Here is a 24,782-nt window from a genome sequence, read left to right on the forward strand (position 1 = left end):
TGCTTAAGTAGAAGGTTTAGTTCCTAGCTCCAACCCCTGAGTTCACAGATGATTAACCTTAACTGACCTGCCCTATCCTATGTGTGACTCCTTAATTGATCTGTTCTGATTTCTGCCTGACTCACAAGAGACAGAGCTGTGGTCTCTTTTCAAGTTTTAATATGTAGTTAAAAGCAGAATACAAGTAAAACACAAGGTAAAGAAAACAAACCGCAGTATTCAAAATAGAAAAAGGTAATAATGTAATGCAAAATACAACAAATAAAAAGCAAACTAACTTTCCCTCACAGCAAACTGTAACAGAGTCTGGGTGAGCCTTTCTAGTAAAATCAAATATGTACCAAGGGTCCATTTTTCATGTAACAGCAAGGGGGTTATTTATGCCTTAAGATGCCCGTGTGATCTCTCTTATATTGGTGAAACAAAAATAAGTTTTAAAGTGAGATTAATGGAACATAGCGACATAAAAAATCAAAAGGAAGACCAGATTTTGGTGTGTCATTTTAGAGATGTACATGGCAGTGATTGTTCTATGCTTCAAGGTTGTATTTTAGAGCAAGTATTTGTTGAAAATGATGATGAAATTCTTTTGAAAGAAAAACTGTTATACAAAGAGTCTGTCTTTATTATTAAATATGATACTTTGGTCCCTGTGGGACTGAATGGAGATGTTCATTGGAAGTATTTTATTTAATTGTTTGATTGTATTATTGATTGAGTTTGTGTTTTTGTATAAACGGTAGCACATTTTTAGCTCAATTTTGTAACTCCTGGAAGGTTTTGTACTAAGGCGCTAGAGAATAAAATGCTTTTGGGTCTGAACCAGTGGTCTTAACAGACTTAAAACAGTGTAGGTGTTTTTGCTAGTTACTTCACCTGGATTTGTGTTCAGTAGGCATGCATTTTCAGTTCCATGCTACGAGATGTTACTGTCCTCCTAAGCATTAATGACACAAAGTAAGGTATATGCTTTACAGTCAGCAGTTATTGAAAAAACTCTTGACTCCATACCCCTATCCGTAAAGCTGTCCCACCTCTTCTCTCTGTTTGGAAAATCATTACCACAGACCAGGTGGGTCTTATCCATAATAGAAAAGGGTTATTTCATGACCTGGATTACAACATCTTCCTTGAGGGGCATTTCACAGTCCTCCAAAGAGCAGCTCCTCCTTTTTCAACCAGTTATAGACAGCCTTATTGCCCAAGTCTGTCCCTATAACAGAAAAGGGAAAGGGTTTCTATTCCAGACTCTTTCTAGTCCCAAGAAAAGATGGTCCCTGGAGACCAGTCCTAGATCTTTCCCACCTCAGTCCCTTTCTGCAAGTACCCACCTTTCATATGCTCACTCTGCAAACCATCTTCCTCTTGTTTTCTCCTCAGGGATTCTTGGCCACCTTGGACATCAAGGATGCTTATCTGCACATCCCCATAAGGCCCAAGTACAGGAGATACCTACGCTTCTATGTGGGCTCCTCACATTTTCAGTTCTCTGCCTTGCTCTTTGGGCTTTGTACAGCACCAAGGGTATTCATGAAGTGCTTGGCACCAGTAGTGGCCTTCTGCAGCACTCAAAGATATTCAAATATTCCCTTACCAAGATGACCTTCTGATGCATGCAGATTGCCCAGAATCCCTTCAACGCCATCTACAAACAGTAATTTCACTCGTGCAAGCACTGGGTTTCAAGACAAACTACCCCAAGTCCAACATGAACCCCTCTCAGGGCCAAATATTCCTGGGGTGCAGGATAAGGACTGATGTCATGAGGGCCTTTCTGCCACCTCAAAAGGTAGAAAAATTTGGTCAGTACTTCCTCACTGTCCTTTAAGTCACAGCCTTGACTGCCGAGCAGTACCTCAGACTCCTGGGTCATATGACATCAACCATTCCTGTGTTGTCATTGGCATGGCTGCACATGAGAAAGTTACGATGGTACCCAAGTTCTTTATGGACACAGCAGTCTAATCCTCTAGAGTACAAAATCCCCTTCGTATCTTGCCTCAGGAAAGACATTCAGTGGTGGCTGAATCAAATGAACTGCAACCCAGGACTCACCTTACTGGCTCCCTTGCCAGTAGAGGAGATGTACATGGATGCCTCGCATCTGGGATGGGGAGCAGCCATGGGTTCCCTAAGAGTCCAGGGCACTTAGCTGGACTCAATCAGACAGGAACATATGTCAATATCAGAGAGATGAGAGCAATTCTTCTGGCCCTGAAGGCCTTCCAGCATATGCTAAAGCAGGGCCCACTAAAATTGTTCACAGGCAACACTACATTTCTGTGCTATGTGAACAAGCAGGGAGGAACAGAATCCTATTTGCTGTGCAGACTAGCTCTCCAAGTGTGGGAGCTTGCCACAAAACAGGGAATCACTCTACAGGCAGTGTATATACCTACAGAGCAGAATATCCAGGCAGACACCTTGAGCAGGTCCATGCCACAGTCCCACAAATGGATGCTCCACAGAGATGTGTTCCTGGACATAGTCCACAAATGGGGGTAAACCTCAGATCTGTTTGCTTCCCCTATGGACAGACAATTTCCATACGTTTGCACCAAGCTACCCAGTCCTCTGTTAAGGGCAACGGATGCCTGCTCAGTCTCTTGGAAAGGGATGTTTCTGTATGCATACCCCACCCCCCACCCACTTCAGAAAGTCCTACTGAAAATCCAGCAGGACAAACTAAATATCTTGTCGGCGACTCCCTTTTGGCCAAGACAGCATTGGTTTCCCCTCCTTCTGCGTTTAGCCAGGGGCAATCACCACAAATTATCTCACAGAGTTGACCTACTCACACAGGACAAGGGCTCCCTAATTCATTCCCACCTACGATCTCTGAACCTTACCCTGTGGGTGATAGAGTTCTGATCCCTTACAGACACCTTTACAATGAGGATGTGCTCGCAGTCCTGCAGGAGGCCAAGAAACATAACCCTAGGAGATCTTACATGTTTAAATTGAAACGTTTCTCCATATGGTGTCTACAAAGACAGTGACCCTTTTCAGGGTGATGTCCTCTTGGTACTGTCATACCTGTGTGAACTGTTGCAGACAGGGTTGGCATACTCCTCTGTTAAAGCCCACCTTGCTGCTGTTTCAGTTGTCTGCCTCTGGACCCCCGGTTGGCATCTCGATTGCCTGAAAAGATATTCATAAAGGGAGTACTACATCTCAGGACTCCCAGGAAATCTGTCCCACCACCATGGGACCTGAATTATGTTTTGGGGAAGCTCATGGTGGCCCCCTTTGAACCAGCTTCTAAAGGCCTCTCTAAAATACTGCACTTGGAAAATGGTGCTCCTATTAGCCTTGACATCAGCTAGAAGAGTGTCAGAGTTACAGGCCCTCATGGATATTTCCCCTTTCCTCACCTTCCAAAGGACAGGGTAACCCTTAGGACCAACCTTTCCTTCATTCCCAAGGTAGCGAAAAGTACAAAAGAAATGTGAGGTGGCGTAAAAGAACGCTGAACGCCAATGAATCAGGAAAACAAACTGCAACACCGCCAAGTATTGAACTGCAACACCGCCAAACATAAGATGCTTAAAAAATCTGTAGCCACGGACTCCAGAACCAGAAAATTTCACGTTTTATTCCACAAAACAATCAGGGTTAAGCGCTTTCACACACAAATCGTGTGCTTCCTCAGAACAGGTGGTCAATGAGTTATCCTTAAACCAAGCTGTTCAGCTTCCCACCTTCTTTGCCCATCCCCAGAGTGACAGTGAGTGAGTCCTACATTCCCTTGATGTACATAGGCAGCTTAGGGTTTACCTTGACAAGACCACATCTATCAGAAAAACAGACCAATTCTTTGTCTCCGTTCATCTGAGGGCTCTGGGGAAAGCAGTGAGAAAGCAGACAATTTCTGCCTGGATTTCCAAGGCAATTTCCTTCTGCAATGCATACCATCGGAAATCCTTAGGGTCTAAGATTAAAGCACACTCCACTAGGGCTATGGCTTCATCTGGAGCTTTCTTTAAAGGACTGGAGACTGCCACCATTTTCGAGGCAGCTACATGGACCTCTCTCCACATCTTTACCAGACATTATAAATTGGATCACATTTCCAGATTCAGGGCTGGATTTGCCAGGACAATCCTTCATGGAGTCATATAAAATAGTTCCAAGCCTCCAACCTCTTCTTCCCTTTGAGCTTTGGCACTCACCCAAGGATTTGGAATACTGCAACATGAGAATAGAAAGACATAGAATAGTTGTGTAAAATCTTACCATAACCATAGATGTTCTTGTTTTCCATGTTGCAGTATTCCTTCCTTCTTTCCTTCCACTAAACTGCCCCTTCTTGGATAGCACTGGACTTGTACAGTTATCTTGAGACTGGGGTCCTCAGTTCTGAGGTCTGGTATGTGCAAACATCACTTTTATGGCCCACGTACCCTACAGTGACTAGAAGCTTTTGTATACTGGCCAGTCGTTTGGGTAGCAAGAGAGGAAAACCCAAGGGTTTGGAGTACTGCAACATGGAAGAGAAGGACATCCATGGTTATGGTAAGATTTTACACAACTATTCTTTATAGCAATAAACCCTACAGTACCACCCTCGGATCCTAGGTCCTCAGATCCACATCCGGGTACTTCATACAGGAGTCTTACTCCAGAATTTGATATATAAAGCCAGTTTTACCCACCGTGCCTTCTCTATTGTTTCAGACTTAAAGCATTCCAGGCCCCCCATCCACTACTTCCTCTGTGTCCTCCAGAAGCTTCTCAGAACCTGATCTGGATAGGATGACATGAATATTTTTCAGAGCTCAGATCCAGATGGGGGTCTTACCAGCTCCGTCGCCTGTCTGATCTGCAATTCTCTCTACCACATCCAAAACCATTTTCTCTCTCTCTCTGATCTGTCCAGTGGTTTCAGAGTCCCAGGATCTAAAATCCCCAAGAGGTTTGGAGTCTGATCTGAGGAAAGCTTTTTCCTCCACTGTATAAGACTATATTCTTGGTGAGTTCTGCTCTGATACCTTTGGATCAGAATGGGTCCAGAATCCAAAGTGTCTGCATCGGATCTGAGGGGATAGGTTCAACTCTGATTTTGTTGAATTTGTCCCTTCCCCTTGGAGCCTTGTCCCTGGACAGTTTGGATCCAGTTCCATCCTCGAGAGATCAAGACCTACCTTTGTCTAGAATTTTGGCTCCAAGAGGGCAGGTCAAAGCTTTTACAGGTCAGTCGGCTTTTGAGGTAGTGGAAAAGGGGCTTTTTCTCTCCCGAGAGAACCACCCTCTCATTTTCAAATCCTATCTCTCTTTCTATCATCACTTCTGAGCTCTGAGTCAGTCAAACCTACTTCACAGGGACGGCCTGTTCCAATAAGTTTTACACCAGTTCCAGTAGAGGAACTTCCCCTCTCTTCCAGCACCTCACCTGAACACCCCACAGAGGAGTTGCATCGGAAGAGAAGGTGCAAAAGGAGACACATTGACTCCCCGATGGAGTCACTCAGGGAGGATAATGATTTTTATGAAGAAGGGTCCCACCAGATGACATCTCCTTTGGAGATATTTTAGAAATCTCAAAACAGAAAGGTGGCTGGTCTACTCAAAACCCCTCCCAAGAAGAATTGGTATTTTTGGAGGCTTTTAGTTCTGGCCTGTCTGCGTCTTGGGTAGAGGAGGAAATTCTAATGGAGGACATCGCCCTAGAGGCATAGGAGGCCCGCAGAATCAGGGCTCGGTTGAATCATTTCCAGAGAGGCCCTTTCAGTGCTCCTGAAATGTTGCCCAACTGTCCAACTCTGGAGGCAGTCAGGGTCAGTTGTCCTTGCACTCAGATGCCTGGGCAAGTATAAAATAAGATTCATGGGTGCTAAGAATAATAGCCAGAGGTTATTACGTACCATTTTTCCTACCCCATCCCCCAAAAGAAAGAAGCTTCTGGACGTTCCACCTAGCCAAAGGAAGGCAACAGCACAAGAAATCCAAAAGCTGGTAGAAAAAAGTAATCCAAAAGGTCCCACCAGATCAAATAGGATTCAGAACTTAATTCACGCTTCTTTTTGATGCCGAAGAAAACAGGGGATCGCAGACCCATTCTGGATTTAAGCAGTTTGAATCAGTATTTGAAGAAATCAAAGTTAGGAATGGTTGCGGTACAGTCCATCCTACCTTTTCTTCACAAGGACAATTGGATGTGTTTAGTAGTACACATACTGAAGATCTATCATATCAAAATAGACAGGCTCTCCAGAAGACATTTACTCTTTCTGCTGGGAACCCGCCATTACTAATTCAGAGCCCTGTCCTTTGAACTTGCCACAGCCCCAGGGTGTTTACCAAATGCATGGCAATGGTGATGACTTGAGACTAAAAAGATTCCAAGTGTTTCCATATCTAGATGACTGGCTCCTCACCATCTTCTCCAAGCATCTCCTTCTGTATGCCAAGGACTGTTTGATGCAGATTTGCAAGTCACTGGACATAACAATAAACCATGCCAAGTCAAACCAAATAACACCAGTCCAGAGCCTGAAGTTCATTGGTACAGTTCTGGATATGACAACACAAGTAGCATCTCTACTTCCTCTTCACACTTCCACTATCAGAAGTCAGGCTCATCTTCTTTCCCTTCCATATCCTTCAGCAAGATCAGTATTTCAAGCACTAGGTTCCATGGCAGCAGCCATTGTACTACTACTTTTAGCATGTTTCTTTTTGTGTGTTCTCCAGTGGACTCTACCTGTGCCGTTATCCATTCTGCATCAACCCCTGTATTTTCCACTATGATTCATGCTAGGCTAGCTCCCACTGTGGACTGTTTTAAGCCTTGCCAATTTCTCTTAGTGAGAATCAAACCCTGTGCCTCTCACCTGTAAGGTAATCACCTTAACCATTATGCCAGCTCTTAACCCTTCCAGTCAAACTTTACTCCAGTTTGCAAACACTTCCACTGGTGGATCCAGTTGGACAATATTTATTTAGGCCAGCCTTTGGTTCTACCAACCCAAATGGCCACAGTGACCATGGACACTTCTCAGGTGGGGTGGGGGCATTTCTTGGGAAGAATGGACCAAGACGTGGTCCCTTTGAGACACCAATTTGCATATCAGTGCTGTACAGATGAGCAGTCCTACTTGTGTTGCAGGCCTTTCAAGATGCTCTTCGCCCCTCGGGACTATTGTTGTTCAGACTGACCTGTCTCTAGTCTTGTACATCAACAACAAACAAGGAGGAATTTGATCTTATCCCTCCTTGCAGAGAGGCCATGAGAGTATGGGAATGGGTCATCCCATCAGACCGCTTTCTAATTGTGATGTACATTCTGGGAAAAACCAACATACTAGTGGACAAACTAAGCAGGTCCGTTTTGATACGTCATGAGTGGTCTCTGTCTTTGGTGGAAATGATTTTCCGTAGTTGGGCCGACCTTGCAGTGAACTCTTTGCCACTCTGCACAACAAGAAGTACAGCAGGTACTTTGCTCTTATCCACCCTCAGGGAGAGTCACTGAGAGATGCTCTAGTCCATGCTTGGCCCTTTTATTTCCTGTATGCTTATCTGCCTGTCCCCTTAATCCCCAAATTTCTACAGAAAGCAAGTTGGCTGAAGAGCTCTGTAATCCTTATTGCCCCTTTCTGGCCTTGGCAGGTATGGTTCCCCTTCCTACGGTCTCACCTTTGTTATTCTTCATGGATACTGGAGCGAAATCTGGATCTCTTGTCTAATCCATCAGGACTGCAACATCCCAATATACAGGCCCTCAAACTAATCGCATATTTTCTCCAGTTCCAGTAATTGTTAGACAACACAGGCTCTCTTCCCCTGTATGTGACATTATTTTGGCTTCTCAAAAAGCATCTACCAAAAAAAGGTGTACAAGAGCAAATGGAAAAGATTCTCCCTTTGGGCTTTAAATAATGAACTTGACCCTTTCTCTGGCCAGTTTCTGCGATTCTCCAATTTTTGGCAACCCTTGTTTTAAAGAAGGAGCAGGTTTCTGTACAATTAAACTTAAACTTCAGCTGGCAGTGATTTCTAATTTTCACACAGGGAACAGACATTTTCCCAGGCTTTGTCTAAATTATGCAAAGTTTTTCCTGAAAGGTATTTTTCTTCTAATGTCTACAATAAAAGTTCTCTCACCACCTTGGGATCTGACAGTTGTGCTACAAGGTCTAACGCAGAAAACTTTTGAACCTTCGGTTAAATGTTGTTTAAATTTTTTGTCATGGAAAACAGTCTTCTTAGTAGTCATTACTTCTGCAAACAGAATATCTGAACTCCAGACTCTCTATTCAAAAACACCTTGCATCATTTTTCGTAAGGATAAGATTTCCTTACAGACTAACCCTTCCTTTTTACCTAAAGTGGCTTCTGGGAGTAACATTAACCAATCCATTCACTTACCTAATTCTTTCCAAATGTTTCAAATAAAGGAGAGTACATGCTGCATCTCCTTGATGTACACAGGCAATTACGTTTTTATCTTCACAGAACAAAACAAATTCGAAAATCAGATCAGCTCTTTCTTTTTCACCAAAAAGGTTGGGTTGTCCAGTCTCTAAAGTCACTTTATTCAAATGGATTGCAGACTGTATTTCTTGGATTTTTTCTCATCAAGACATGACATTACCTAAACCTTGCAAGGCTCATTCAAGCGTATCCCTGGCTACATCATCTGCTTTTTGGTCAAGAAAAATCTATTGATATTTGCATTGCAGCTACATGGTCCAGTTCTTGTACTTTTGTTACTCATTACAAATTGGATATTAATTCTAGAAACAGAGCTGCCTTTGGTTCAACAGTACTCTGGAATATCCTTCAATGAGGGCTCCCCAATATCAACGTAGCTGGGGACTCTGTCCCATAGGTTTAAGAATGAAAAGGACAACATCAGATTTAAAAGTTATGTACTCTGGCATCTGTGTTGTCCATTTTCATTCTTCCTCATCTTCCCTCCCATCCATCCCAATCCATTTTTTTTTTAGAGAGACCTATTGGACTGTATTTGGAACCTACAGTTCCGGGATTGAGCCATACCTTCTCTAACAGCTGTACCTGTCTCTGTTTAACTGTAGGGATATATGGCAAAAAATCTCTGAGGTAATTGGGATGGACGAGAGCATTATGGGTAGTGAGTAGGAGCTCAAAAGCTGGATTCGAAGTCTGAAATATGCGTCCGAGTCGGATCTGAAGATCGGATTCGAACCAATATGTTGAGGGAGAATGGAAAGAGGGCAACACAGTTTCCTAGTTATGGTGAGTACATAACTTTTAATTACCTACCGTCTCAGCCTGGATACAACTTAATCCATTCTTGTAAGCAAGTTTCTAAAAAGCATGCTTCACTTGAAACCACCTAGGAGGGATATTCCATCTGCCTGGGATCTCAATTTCATTTTGGAAAAACTCACTTTGCCACTTTATGAACATGTGACCTTGTAGTCCTAAAGTGTTATACTTGGAAAACTATTTTTCAGGTGGTCTTTACATCTGCCAGATGGATCTCTGAGCTAAAAGCCCTTGTGCCTTTCCCATCTTATTTTCTAGAAGGGTATGGTATCTCTCAAGGCTAACCCTTCTTTCATGCCCAAGGTGGTCAATGAGTTCAGTCAGTCAGGTTATATATTTGTGTACCTTCTTTAAAATCCCCACAGAACAGAGATGTGAGGCTTCAGCACTCCTTGGAAGTACACAGACCACTAAGATTCTACCTTGATAAAGACCAAACACATTAGGAAAACAGACTAACATTGGCCTTCTCCAACGGGCAATCCATTCTCAAAGCAGACCATTTCCAGTTAGATCTCTAAATCCTTTTCCTTCAGTTCTTCCTACCATGACATGTCCTTATCTTCACTAGTGAGAGATTGGATTATGGTGCAATATTTATGCAAAGGAGAAAGCCAGATTAATCAATGTAAAGGAGGCAGCCCCAAAGATATTCGATAAGAAATACATCCAAAGGCATCCGGATATGGAAAATTTCACAATAAAAAAAAATTACAAAGATGGAACGTAGAAAAGAAGATTAGTAAAATAGAAGTTAAAAAAAAATAGAAGCTGAAGTTATGGAGTGCCTGCAAAGTGAAGGATTTGGTGTAGAAGGTCTAACACAGGTTACATCACATCATGATGGAGTGAGTTCCCAAATTAAGGAAAAAGAGGTAAGATCAGGAGACATCCAAAGAAGTATGGACATGGGAAAGAAAGAGATTTAATATGGTGTTGTATTTATGCAAAGGAGAAAGCAAAACTAACCAATACAAAAAGAACACCACCAAGGATATTTGAAGAGAAATACAGGCAAGGGAATCCAGGCATAGAAAACTTTGCAATACAAAAAATAACAAGACAAAGAGGAGTAGTAGAAATGGAGATTATTAATGGAAAAGTTAAAGAAATAGAAACTGAGGTTGTGGAGTACCTATAGAGTGAAGGATTTAGTGTAGAAAATAGAATGCAGAAAGCACCACAACAGGACAGAGCAATGGATATCCAAATTAAGGGAAAACCAGTGGAACAAGAAGCAATTGGTCAGGTGCCATATCAACATATTTTGGAGCCTTCCACAGGAAACCAGTATAAACGTTCACTTGAAGCTAAACAACAAGGAAAGGAACAGGAAACTGGAAACTCTGATGCAGTCAATGTTGAGGAGTGACAGGTCAGTGATTTCCCATATGACAGAGCAACAGATGGCAAAGGATGAAATTGAAGAGAAGGTGCCACAAGAAAATGTTATAGAATGCCCACAGGAAATGGAAAACAAGGGATGTGTCCTCAGTTTGGAAGAAAATGAGCCAAGAGAAGAGTTGCTTGATTTAATAGACATGGCTAGATATATTAAGATCAATGAGAGAAATAGACTGCAGAAGGTCAATACAACCCAAAAAGTCCAGTCTGATAAAACAAATGAATACAGTAATTAGTTCTGTCTGTAGAGATCCATGTGATATAACAGAAGTAAACGGGATATATTACTGTGCTGCTAAATTAATAACTGATGAAGTTCTACCACAAGAACACAGGGTAGCGAGGGAAAGGAAGGGGAAAAACTGAATACCATCATGGAAGTATCGAATAGAGGAAACTATAAAGCAATTAAGACAAGAAGTGTCACTGTTAGACTATAGAAGAAATAACAGATCAACAAAAATACTAAGATAGATGTGATAAAAGCAATGCACAGTATTAGAAGAGACCAGGTTCTAGCATGCATAACCTCAAATAAACTAAAAATTTCAGCACAGGCAGAGAAACAGAAGATACACAGATAAATATAAAGGAAAAGTACAAAATAAGCAATTTATTGATTATTAAAAAAAGTTTTTTAGAGAATTGAGAAACAGGGTAAAAGGAATTGAACGACTGCCAAAAAAGAGGAAATAGATACATTTTGGAGAAGTATCTATGAAGATCCTGTGGAACATAACAAAGATGTTAAATGGGTAGAAGTAAAAGAAAGAATAAGAAGTTTAAAGGTGCAGGATATGAAATGGGCATAAGTAACAGCCAGAGAGATCGAAACAAAGTTAAGAAAAGCCACAATTTGGAAAACCCCAGGCCCAGATGCAGTACCTAACTTTTGGTTAAAAGTATTAACATCTTTGCATGAAGATTTAGCCATAAGTAAGAAGTATTTATATGTGCACCCCGAGCAGACACCAACCTGGCTAACAGCCAAAACAATGCTCCTACTTAAGAGTGAACCTACATGCTACCATAAAAATTGTAGACCAATAACTTGCCTTCTGACGACGCATAAAACTATACACAGGAATTGATGCTGACAGAGTTTATAGTCATTTAGAAGAAAACTCAGTTATGGCAGTAGAACAAAAAGGCAATAAAAAAAGTCATATGGAACAAAGGATCCATTTGTAAGTCATACTAGAGAACTGTAAAAAGAGGAAGAATTTAAGTATGGCATGGACTGACTATAAAAATGATTTGATAGTGTCCTATATTCATGGATAAAAGAGTGCTTATACATGTATAAGATGCACCCTACACTGATTGACTACATTACAGTGACCATGAAACAGTGGCAGACCACTTTACCACTGAGCCATGATAAAGGACAGATTATTATCCCAGGGATAAAAATTCAAAGAGGGATATCCCAGGGTGACTCACTGTCATCGTTGCTATTCTGCCTTGCCATTAAGCGTACTTAACAGCTTAGGCCATGGGTAGAATTTGGCTCCTAGAAAACAACAAAGTGTAAAGACATCTCATCTTCTCTTTGTCGATGATTTAAAACTGTATAGCTGATCAGATGAGGAACAGAAAGCACAGCTGCAGGCTGTCAAAACTTTTTCAGATGATATAAGAATGTTAGGGACTGTATTATATGAGCAAATAGCACAAATTGCGAACTCTCATAATGAATGTACCGGACCTCGAACTTCCTGTTGTGGGGGCTGCACCCCCCCACACACACACACACACACACACTCTAAATATATATTCCAACTCCGAGATCGCAACTACAGTGAGGAAAGGGCAAATATCCCATTCTTTACTGTACAGCGATCTCAGAAAAAAGCACTTCAAGGTCTGGTATGTTCGATATTATGAGCGTTCGCAGTTTGTGCAATTCGCTCATATGATATCGACCCGAATGTTATTTGGTCTTGGTAAGTGTGCAAAAGCAACTTTTAAAGCAGGAAAACTGCAGAACCAGGAAAACATCAGTTTGGGAAAAGAATGTGATGTAAAAGAACTTGAGCAAGAGGGAGTGTATAAATATTTGGGAATTGATGAATGATCAACAATAAAACATGAGCAAATGTGAATAAAACTTAGTAAGGAATACTTTAGAAGACGTAAATCAGTTCTGAAAACAGTGTTTACATCTAGGAACAAAATCCAAGCTATAAACCAATTTGCTGTTCCTGTCCTAACTTATAGCTTTAGAGTGATTGACCCCAAAACGTGTTGGATAGATTAGATAGGAAAACAAGAAGGATGCTTCATGCTCACCAGATGATTTATAAAAATCAGTGTATACCAAAATTATATATTCCCTGTTCCAAAGAAGGGATTGGCCTCCTTGAATTGACTGTGTATAGATCTGCAATTGTGGGACTCCACACATATATACTGACCTCATAAGACCCAAATGTAATGAAAGTTTTGAAACATGAGAATAAATCTAAGATGACTTCTTTGCTTAATTTAGCAGAAGCATATCAGCGTCAAGCAGGAATGGAAATCAAACCAGAGATAGATAAAAAAATCAGGCAGCAACTGAATGTACCAAAAAACAAAAGAAAGAATATAAGGAGAAGGAACAGATGAGAGGGCAAAAAAGGTGGAAAAAGCATAAAGATAGTTGCAAGTATAGAAAACTTGTGGAAGAACCTCATGTTGATCAGGAACGATCGCAGGAATGGTTAAGGAGAGGCAAATTTAAACCAAGAGATGAAAGGTTAATATTGGCAGCCCAAGATAGTGGGCTTACATACACGCTGGTTTACAAAGTCCATTGAACATGTGGGAGACATGGACAGATGTAGGTTTTGTAAAACCGAATTGGAAACAGTCGCACACCTTGTTGCTGGTTGTGATATACTAATGGCAGAAGGACTGTATACTGAAAGGCATAATAATATGACAAGACTGTTGCACTGTGGATTGTACAAACATTATGGTATTGAAGTGGCTGAAAAACACTGGAAACACAAATCACAAAGCAGCATAGAAAATTATGAAGTTTATATCACATGGGATCATCCATTACCAACAGTTCAAAAGATAGATGCTAGAAAATGGATATAGTGGTCCAAGAAAAGAAGACAAAAGTAGCATTGATCATTGAAATCGCCACACCCAGTGACTACAGTGTCTTGCATAGAGAGAGACACAAAGTCATAAAATATCAGGCTCTGCAGGCAGAAATGAGAGCAATGTGGAAGAAAGATAGCCATACAGTTCCAAAAAATAATCTACAATCGTATTTAGATATGTTATCAATCCATGTAACCCCGTACGAATTGCAAAAAGGAGTCATTACTAGGCACATTGCGGGTGCTGCAAAGAGCACTTTTTGGCTGACATAAAAGGTTGAAACGGTACTAATTTCATGAATTTTAATCATACTTTGGCTTAGGAATAGGGTCCATTTCCATCATAGTATTAGAAACCCAAAAGATTTGGAGAAATTAAAAATGCGAAAGCACATTCCACCAGAGCAATTTCCTCCTCTACTGCTTTCTTCAAAGGTGTTGTTTCTAGAGCCAGTCTAGATACAGGAACCTGGTCCTGTGTATACACCTTCACTAAACATTGCAAAGTATATTCCTTTTCATAGATTAAGGATGATTTTTGCCAAGATTTGCACATCTTGGATTGGTAGAGAGGTCTCCTGTCTTCGATCCATCCAACCTTTCCAACTTCTAAGCTTTGTATATCACTCAATTGTATTGGAATACTGCAGTGGTGATATGATAACAGTAGATGTTCTATTAATCAATGTTGCAGTAGTGCACCCCTCCCTCCTTCCATAAGCGTAGGTATGGAAATTTGAAGGGTGTAACTGCCTTTGACAGAAAGTGCTAGGGGGTGCATTTGGACAATCCTGATCGTTCTTTAATGCGTGCCAGCTTTTAAAAGCCAGTTTTCCATTTCTGGTCAAACTGGAGTGCTGTAGTATTCCCAATGTGGTCTAAACTGTAGCTACTGCTTTCTACATTGTAGCAAGTGGTTTGCCACAGTTAAAACATTTCTTTTCATTTTTTTAAACTAAAATGTGAGTGCTGTCGATCTCCTTGCAGAGTGTAAACTGTAGCAGTTTTCTACAGTTTAAAGTTAGGCTTTAGTTAAAAAAAAGTGCTTTAGCACTCTTGTGTAAGGTAGAAAGCAGTTTACTTCAAATTAAAAGAAAAAAAAAATTATACATAATGTGAAGAAGGGGGAGGGTCAGGGTACAGTGTAGAAATGGTACCTGATTGGTTCCTGTGGCAGGAGGAGAGGGGAGTGTGCCAGTAGAAGGAGCAGATCATTTAATTTGCTTTTCACTTGAAGAGCTGAGGGATAGGGTACAACTTCATGGGGCTGGCACAGGACATTAGTTGAATCAGCTTACCCCTCTGCCTCCTTCACCCTGTTGTATATATCTAATCTTAACACTCTGTGGACCCAAGGGGGGAGGGAGGAGCAGAAGCTTCCCCCCTCTTTTTGTCTGACCTTGATTTTTTTTTCCTAAGATCTGTTAATCAGACTTGCCCAGGGCTCCTGGTTTTATATAGTTTGAGGATTTTACACTCCTAGCTCATGGGTTTAGGTCATACACAGGACATGTGAGTGTATGGAAGGTTTTTGGCTTTGGTACGCTGACTGGACATCAGGTTACCTCAGTGAGACAACCCAGTAGTATTTCAATACTGCAACAGTGATCATTAGGACATCTAATGTTATAGTATGATGCCCTTCTATTCCAGTGTTGCAGTATTCTACTTGTGGGTTTACCCTTCTTCCTCCAGTTTGTCCGGCCAGTTTTCCAAAGATTTTCAGTCCCTCTTGGTGCGTTGGATGTCTGATGTGGCTGCAGGAGCATGGGCCATAAAAGTGATGTCTGCACACACCAGCTCTCTGAACTTTTCAGCCGCCAGTTGTACGCCAGGTGCTCCTGCTTCTCAGTGGCATCGGATCGAAAAAAGATTCAGTTAAGTACCTCGATGGGGATTCTTTCAGTCCTTCTTTGTTGATAATTATAGTCTGTTCAAGTCATCCAGTAAGGGCAATGCAAATGTAGTTGGCAGATTCCCCACAAACACACACATAACCAGTGTCTGTTTTGTCTAGGCAGGGAACATGACCACGAAAACTGCGCCATTTGCTGATCATTTGTCTCTAAGACCTTACGCCGCCATTTGCAGGCCTTACATTTGTATTAACAGCGCTTGAAACAAATAGCATTAGAGATGGAGGCCACGCCCGATGCCCCACCTGAACTGCCTAGGAAGAGGGCCAAGTCGTCACGGCCTAATTCGTCTGCTGCGCCTCTGTCTGCTGTACCTCAGTCTGTAGCCAATGTCAGCTTTGCTGAGGATCCGGCATCCATCGGTGTAGATAAAGCAGGTACCTCTGAGGAAGCTGCAAAATCTTGAGGGGATGACACATCCACAGAGGATTTACTGGCACCTGCCTTAAACGTCGGGAGGGGAACCAGCATTCACTCTGGGCCCATCGAACGCCTCCTCCGCCATCCCGACGCCTGACCCAAGGCCTATTCCTAGCCAGACGCCAGTGAGGCCTTTAAAGAAAAAGCAAAGAAACAGACACCTTACTCCAATCTCTGAAAGCATACCGGATTGGCAGACCTTCACCCAGAGCTTGTTCAATGCGTTTATGGCCTTAGGCCTTCTGCAGAACCCTCTGCCACTGTCCCTCCCCTCCTTAGTCCCATACTTCTTATCTGTGAAAGGAGGGTAGATCAGCCTGAAGAAGAAAATTGTCTGATTCTTCTGAGGACTCTTTCTTACTCCTCCCAGATCTCATCCCACCTGGGATATGGATCTCCTGAGAATGGCTGTGTTGACCCTAACTCTCCTGTAAAGGATCTGACCTTTGGGGAAACTATTAATAAGATGAAAAACCACTTTAAGTGGCAATCCTCGGATATGTTTGATATACAAAAAAGGTTTTATGACCTTATTCAAATACTCTCCCAGTCCTTCTGCCATTCCTCCTATTCAGCCTGCATTCTTGGATGCTTTTTCCTCAGCCTCCATTAACCTGGACTCCCAACCTCCAGCCCCACGTGGAGCAGACAGACTCTATAAAATCCTTGAGATGGAGAAATTTCTCTTAAAGTGCCCTCCTGCTGATCCTGCCACTGTCTCCATCTCTACGGACAGGGCCTCCAAGCTCCTTCCTACCACTACTATCCTCCCTGCTGATAAAGACAGCAAGACTATGGAGAGGATGGGAAAGAAAATCTATACTTCTGCTACCCTCTCATTTAGAGCCAGCAACTACCAAACTCATATGACCAAATACTCCTTAGCTCTGCTGGACAAAGCCGCTAAAGATGTAGATGACATCCCTGACTGTGCAGCCAAGGCCTCCTAATCTTCACTGATAGCACTCATCTCTCAAGTCAGTAGACACTCCTTGAGATGCAGTTATGGTGCAGCTGAAGCCTCAGCCAGGTCAGCTGCATCAACTTCAGTACTAAGGAGGCTGCGACTTCAGCCTTTCCCAGATAACTTCAGGGCCAAACTTTTTGATGCACTTTGGATCATTCAGCCCTTTTTGGAACAGAAAGGAAAAGAATTACAGGACCCTAAAACATATCCTAGTCTCGCCTATTCCAAAGTACAAGAGGAACTCCCTGGCAAAGACACAGTTTATCAGGAAAACCTCCAGGCCTGTGGCTCCCCGGTCTAGAAGGCCCCCTAGAAGATGGCCTTCACAGTCTTCCAGCCAAAGGCCCCCCTTTCCTGACAGGGCAGGTAGTGTCTGACTGCCTGCCAAAATTTCAACCCCCACCCCACCCCCAACACTCCCACTCTCTAGAGTTCAGGATCCTGCTGCTCTCCTGCTTGCATCAGGAACTAAGATGGTGGGTGGCTCAGGTAGCCCAAAACCTAGGACTGCCTCTGCAAACACCCTCTCCCTCCCAAACCATGAACACAGATGCCTCAGGCCCGGGCTGGGGAGCAACTCTGGGGAAAAAGGAGAGTACAAGGTTTGTGGACAGACAGACACAAGATCACATAAACATGAGAGAAATGAGAGCCATCCTCCTCACTCTGCAGGCCTTCCAGCCCTACCTAGAGCAGGGCCCTCTAAAAGTATTCACAGACAACACCACAGTCTTGTGGTATCTCATAAAGCAGGGAGAGACCAAATCCTACCTTCTATGGACACTAGCTGTATGGGAGTGGGAACTGCCTACCTCACAGGGAGTCACCCTTCAGGCAGCCTACATCCCATCCCTCCACAACCCCCAGGCAGATTACCTAAGCAGAACTATTTCAAACAACCATGAATGGATGCTGCAAAGAATTGTTTTGTTGACTATGGTCCACAGGTGGGGTATTCCACAAATAAACCTGTTCGCCTCTTCCATAAACAGGCAGCTTCCTGGCTACTGCACCAAGACACTGGACCCCAAGGCATTAGCAACAGATGCCGTCTCGATAACCTGGATTGGGAAATTCCTGTATGCATCCCCCCTTCCCATTGATACAAAGGGTCCTGCTGAAAATTCAGCAGGACTCTCCCAAAATCTTGCTGGTGACTCCCTACTGGCCGAGACAGCACTGGTTCCCTCTTCTTCACCTGTCCAAGGGCAATCACCACAAGTTACCCCCTTCAGTGGACCTGCTCACACAGAACAAGGGGACTCCGATATACCCACAGTGGGAATCCGTGCACCTCACCCTGTAGCTGATAGGATTCATATCCTCTTCAGACACTTACATAACAAGGATGTGCTCACTGTCCTGGTGGAGGCCAAGAAACCCAACACAAGGAAATCCTGTCTCGCTAAATGGAAAAGGTTTCCTATTTAGTGTCATAAAAGACAGTTGGACCCGCTGGAAAGCAATATGCCTCTCATCCTGTCATACCTGTGTGAACTCATGCAGACAGGGTTGTCTTACTCATCTTTGAAGGCACACCTGTCTGCTATCTCTGCCTGCCTGCCTGCCTCCCCCTGAATCCACCCCTTGCATCCAGACTCCCTTCCAAAGTTTTCCTCAATGGTGTATTACACTTAAGACCACCCAGGAAACCATCTCCTCCTTCCTGGGACCTAAACTATGTTCTAGAAAAACTCACTGTAGCCCCTTTTGACCCAGCAGACAAGGCCACCTTAAAATTTTGCACATCGAAAACTGTATTGCTGGTACCTCTGACGTCTGCCAGAATGGTTTCAGAATTGCAAGTTGTTACGGCTACACCACCTTTCCTAATCTTCCACCTGGACAGGCTGACGCTCAGGACAAACCCGTCATTCATTCCCAAAGTAGAAAATGACCTATCCTTGAACCAGCCCATCCACCTGCCCACCTTCTTCCCTAACCCACAGGGAGATACTGAGAGAATGCTACATTCCTTAGACGTCCACAGACAACTCAAGTTTTATCTTCATAAAACCAAATCCTTTAGGAAATCAGACCAGCTGTTTGTCTCCTTCCACCCCAGGGCCTTGGGGAAAGCTGTTAGCAAACAGACCATTTTGGCCTGGATCTCCTGGGCCATTTCCTTCTGCTACCTACACCATGGAAAGACCTTGCAGGGCAATGTCAAGGCCCACTCCACCAGAACAATGGCTTCTTCTGGAGCCTTCTTTAAAGGGTTAGACACCAAATCCATACTTGAGGCAGCCACATGGTCCTCATTTCACACCTTCACCAAACACCACAAACTGGACCATATCTCCAGAGCCAGGGCAGGGTTTGCCAGGGCTATCCTACACGGATTCCTGGAAACCTCATCTAGGCCACATCCCAATCCTAAGTGAGCTTTTGCATTCACCCACAAGTAGAATACTGCAACATTGGAACAGAAGAATATAGGAAAGTTGTGTAAAATCTTACCATAACTATAAATGTCCTTCTCTTCCATGTTGCAGTATTCCTTCCCACCCAGCTTACCCACTTGTATGACTGCACTTGCTCTCCGGGGTGATATTGGACAGGCTATGCCCTTACAGGACTGACCGACTAAGGGCTTTACTATGTTCTGAGGGCTGATGCGTGCAGACGTCACTTTTATGGCCCATATTCCTGCAGCCATGTCAGATGTCCGATGCACCAAGAGGGACTGAAAATCTTTGGAAACCTGGCTGGACAAATTGGAGAGGAATAAGGGTAAACCCACAAGTAGAATACTGCAACATGGAAGAGAGGGACATCTATGGTTATGGTAAGATTTTACACAACTTTCTTTTCTTCCAAATCTGTACTGTAGTATGTAGTACTAGTGGATGTTGTGAAAAAGGTATTATACTGTATATTCTGTACAATTTATGCCAGTGCTGGAATCAAGTCTGAGGAAATCATTGGTTTCAGACATATAACAGTACAGTCTAACCTGTAAAATGGAATTTAATTTAGTGAGCAAGTCAAATCCTATGTCATTTACATCATATACAACTTTACAGCTTGTGTTAAAAAAAGGTATTTTGTTTAACTAAAGTGTGAGGTTTTGAAATATTAAGGAGGGAAGAAGACCAGTTGGAACTTTACAAAGCTGTTGATCCTCGGTGTTGAAAAGGTTAGTGGGGAGGTGGAGAAGAAGCGCCAAGTGTGAAGTCACTGAAGAATAAATTTTGCCACCCTGTAAGCAAGTTTGCCAAATAATTACATTAGAAGAAATCAGAAAAGATCATTATCTTGAGTGTGTTGTGCCATTGTTTTGAAAGCATTTGAAGGAAATTTCTTTTAAAAACTTAAATCGTGGACCCAATACTCACGGGGGATCTGAATCTGAATCTGAGGAGACTGAAGATTTTGATCTCCAGGGTAAAGAGGGAGGGAGTGGATTGATGACTTGGACCTATGAGGGGTTCAGCCAACGGATGCATGATTGTACCAGAAAGGATAAAATTCCCAATGTAATTCTAACTAGTGTTGAGGGTACCACTGATTTCCAAGTTAAGACTGCCTTGTCATCTGATCTTCAGTGAAACCCTTTGCATTGTACTTACTGCCCACCTCTGTCTAGGTGGCCTTTATGCTCATCATTATAGGATGACTATTCCTGTAAGCTGGTCAGCAGCATAGTTGTATGTTCTTATATTGTTTATCATAAGGATTGTGTTCATTCAGTGCATAGGAGTTAAACCAGGAACCACAGGAACAGAGCCAGGCATTCCCTTCTAGTCTAGCTAATGACATCACAACATGCATATGCTCCTGAGCATAGGAACAAGAGAAACTTCTGAATTGTGCTGAGGTGGGGATACCAGAATAGTTAATCCGAACAATTCCACTTGCTAAAGTTGTCTTTTGAGATCAGCTAATTTTTTATGCTGCACTTTTGATTTTCTTGACAGAGATGAATAGGTTTTGATGGAGGGTTGGGAGGGTGGCCTAATGGTTAAGGTGTTTGCCTTACAAACACCAGGTGTAGGGTTCGAGTCTCACAAGGGATAATTGGCTAGGCTTAAAATGGCTCGCAAGGACAGTTAGCATAGTACTAACCTATGAACCGCCATGTCATAATGTTCATGTGCTGCTTGTGAATTAGTCTCAAAACTGTACATAGTCTCAACATTGAAAATTTTTGCTGTGGTGATCTTTTCACGAGGTGGTTATAGTCCTGGATAATAAACTTTGCTGCAGAAGGCTATTTCAAGGTTGTACTGTTACAATAAGATGCTTTATAGCTGCAATTTAAAAGGTGAGTAATGAGACTATAAAAATTTGCTAATTGGTGTGTATACCATGCATATGTCAACATTCTTTCTGTGATGTATTTCAATGCCTTGTACCTCCTGAATACCAATATAGGTCTTGGCAGTACCATTACCCTAATTTGGATTAACCAGGTAATCATAGAATGAATGAACAACACACAAACTAGTTTGATTTGTAAAGTTTGGCTTTTAATTATATTATAGTTTACAGGATTATGAGAATTCTGGTTGCAAAATAAATTAAGGCATTTTTCAGTTCTGATTTTATCATTTTGAGTTTTTTCTATGCATTTTTCATTCACTAGTCTAATGTATATTTCTAGTCTCATGAACGAGTCAGCAAAAGGCTGCATCAGCGATTCCAGAGTTGGGTGGACAAATGGACTAAAGAGCATGTGACTCCTGAAATGGCAGCAGAAACTAATAACTGGCTGTTAGGAGATGGACTAGATGGATTGGTGCCGTGCACCACAACCTGCAAGATGGAAATCCTACATTTCATGAACATTAACAAATACAGAGTCAAATATGGAATTGTGTTCAAAACACCATAGCCATAACAGGAAAACTCAGAAATCATCGTTTTTTTAAGTCTGTCTAAAACATGGCCTCTTGACTAATGATAGACTGGTACAGTATTCTGCCATTACGGTGCTGGAACACAGTACATAACTGCTACTCATTTTAACCCTCACTGCATTAAGACGCTGATCAAGACTCCATTTATGACTGCATAGTGACTGTAAGTCTGTTGGCACCTGTTTTAAGATCAGAAGCATTTTATGGAGTGCTGTGATGTGGAACATATTTAATTAATCCCCCCTTTGCTTCCCAGAAACAAAACGTCTTTAAATAGCAGGGTCAGAACTAAGTTTGTCTAGTCTGTACAGTAGCTTTTTTTAGTATTTTATTTTATTAAATGAAAATAAGTTATTGTAGGTGATCCCTGGAATGCAGAGACACCATATTAAGTAAGAATGTTCCCCTGCTAAATTATTAGAGCTGTTCCACTAAATTGTCAAAATATGTGGCATCTACCACCACCACTTACATACATGGGGATAGGCTGATCCATAAGTCTGAATATTAGTTGCTTTATAACAATAGCAGCTAAACAGGTGTGTTTCTGGTGAGTTACAGAGTGATCAGAATTAGAACCAGGGATCCGGTGTTGATAAATCTCATTAGACTGTTCTCAGTATAACCTAACCATAAAGTAGCATACCACCATGATGTGTTTAGTGCATGGTTTCACCACATACATGTGTATCTATGAAGCCAGATGATCACAAGCAACCAGCATACATTTGAACAGTTTTATGGCTGTGTGGTGGCAGTTTAGTGCCCAAATCTGCTATTGTATTGAATGATTTCTTTACAGATTTCATATTAGTTTTATAAGACTTTCATATTTTTAGTAAAATGGCTAAAACTTTGAATTCTGGTGTCTTGCAATTATAACATTCTTTCATATTCCAAAGGAAAAGAAAATGAAGATATTTAATACTTGCAACTTTATGGTAACTTCTTTAGACATTATGATTTTAGTTACAGGGCCAGTAGCTGATCATTAGAACTGTTCGTGGAATCCTGTTCTGTTGACTACCTGTTCATATAACCCGATATGTCGGCTATTACTAAAAACACACACACACACAAAAAGAAAAGCATTTTTGCAGGGAGCAAGCCATATATGTATGTCTATTCACACAGACTCTGTGTGTCTGTATTGGGACTGTTGGATGTTCTTCGTCTTTCACTGTTGCAGTCATTACATTTGGGTTATCTGTTTGCAGGTAGCCCTCAGTCAGCCTGATTATCAGTCTTGGGTCCTGTGTCGGTTGCTGTCTCAACTTCCATGACGTCAGGTAGTCAGGGGTATAAAGCATGCAGCAGACGCCATTACATCAGTCTTTCTTGCCATAAGGTGCCTGAAGCAGAAGCAGTTTGCAAGTGCCGGTCAGCAGACTCCTGAAATTTTCATTTTCGAGTTTCAGATCAGAAGTCTTCAAAAAAGCTAAGTACCGCGTTGGGGAACCTTTTTCTTGCTCTAAACCGATGTCAGTAAAAGTTAACAATTGCATTAATTGTTGAAAGCAAATACCTCATAAAGACTTTAATTCGTACTGCATTCCTTGCTTAGGCCCAGACCACGACGTCCCTTGCTGCCGTTTTTGTGCCTTATTCAATCCTCGAACTATTAGTCTGTTCATTTTCGCATCTAACTATTTTGGTACTTGGTTCAGTTATCCAGAAATGGCTTCGGTAAGCCATCCGACTGCTGACTTTCCGAAAAAACGTAAAGATAAAGACAGAGACAGACCACATAGGTCCAAAGCTGCCGACGATGCTTCCATTAAGCTAGTTGCCAGTTTGCCGGTACTCAGTGAGGCGCTTTTGCAGCCCCTGATACCCGCAACTTCAGATTCGCAGGCCTCTGCTGAGACCCATTCTGAGTACGGTATGCCACGAGATGCTTCTTCAACTATGGAACCTCCGGATTTCTCTACCTTGGATGGGTCCGGAGCCGCTGTGCAGGCACTGGGTTCTGAGGGTGTATTCAGGCCTACTGACTTGCATATCAGACCGACGCCATCTTCTTCTTCAAGGCCTGAAACTCTATCCCCGCATAGAAAACCGACGCCCAGACAGCATGGTCAGGCCCCCTATGCCTAAAAAACAAATGATAAGAATGGCTGAAGACATTTTACTCTAATCAGGGAAGCCACCCTTCTCCCTCTAAGAGACCTAGAACTGATGTTCCTTCTGATTCTTCTGATCAGGATTCTGAAATTTCTGTTTCTTCTGATGACCAGGATTTGCCCTTATCTACCTATGAGGATTCTGATGCAGGGGACTCCATTCCCTCTGCTTCCCCTGCAGAAGATTTCTCTTTTGGTGAAACTTTGCATATTCTTGGAGCATTTCCACTGGGAAAGCCAGGATTACTCTGACTCCATAAAGAGTCTTAGGGAATTCTCACTCCTGCCTCAACACAGGCCTTTAGCTATCCCTCCTGTACTGGACATTGTAGATGATGCCTTCTTTCAATCTAGCCTGGCCCCAGGCACTTTACCTCCGGCTCCCAGGAAACCTGACATGTATTACAGAGTACCTGACTCTCACAAATTCCTCTTTAAGAATCCTACTGAGGAATCAGAGACCATTTCACAGGGACCCAAAGGCATTAAGGCTACTACTGCCAAATACCCTGCCCCCTCTGATAGAGATTCCAGGGCCCTAGACAGATGGGGTAAGAAGGTATACACGTCTGCTACTTTGGCCATTAGGGCCTTTAACTGCCAGGTTCATATGTTAAAGTATCAGCAGCATATTATTGGATTACTTAAACAGAAAATGATGTTGCTTCCTGACTGTACTAAAAATAAAGAATTACAGGATTTAATGCGTTCTGCTGAACAAGTTGGTAAACATACTT

At 42.4% G+C, this 24,782-nt stretch overlaps 1 protein-coding gene across 1 annotated transcript in view; it reads left to right on the plus strand.

The window, feature by feature from the left end:
- The window catches only part of LOC122806648 (paired amphipathic helix protein Sin3a-like), a 1,265,677-nt gene extending 1,243,764 nt beyond the window's left edge, over positions 1-21,913 (plus strand). Inside the window, exon 17 of the mRNA XM_044077239.1 lies at positions 21,667-21,913. Coding sequence (XP_043933174.1) covers positions 21,667-21,897 — 231 coding nt within the window. The 3' untranslated portion in view covers positions 21,898-21,913. The remainder of the gene's footprint in view (positions 1-21,666) is intronic.
- The last annotated feature ends 2,869 nt before the right edge of the window (positions 21,914-24,782 follow it).

Source organism: Protopterus annectens, chromosome 7.part0 (assembly GCF_019279795.1).
Source record: "Protopterus annectens isolate FY-2018-M chromosome 7.part0, PAN1.0, whole genome shotgun sequence".
NCBI classification, from domain to species: Eukaryota; Metazoa; Chordata; order Ceratodontiformes; family Protopteridae; genus Protopterus; species Protopterus annectens.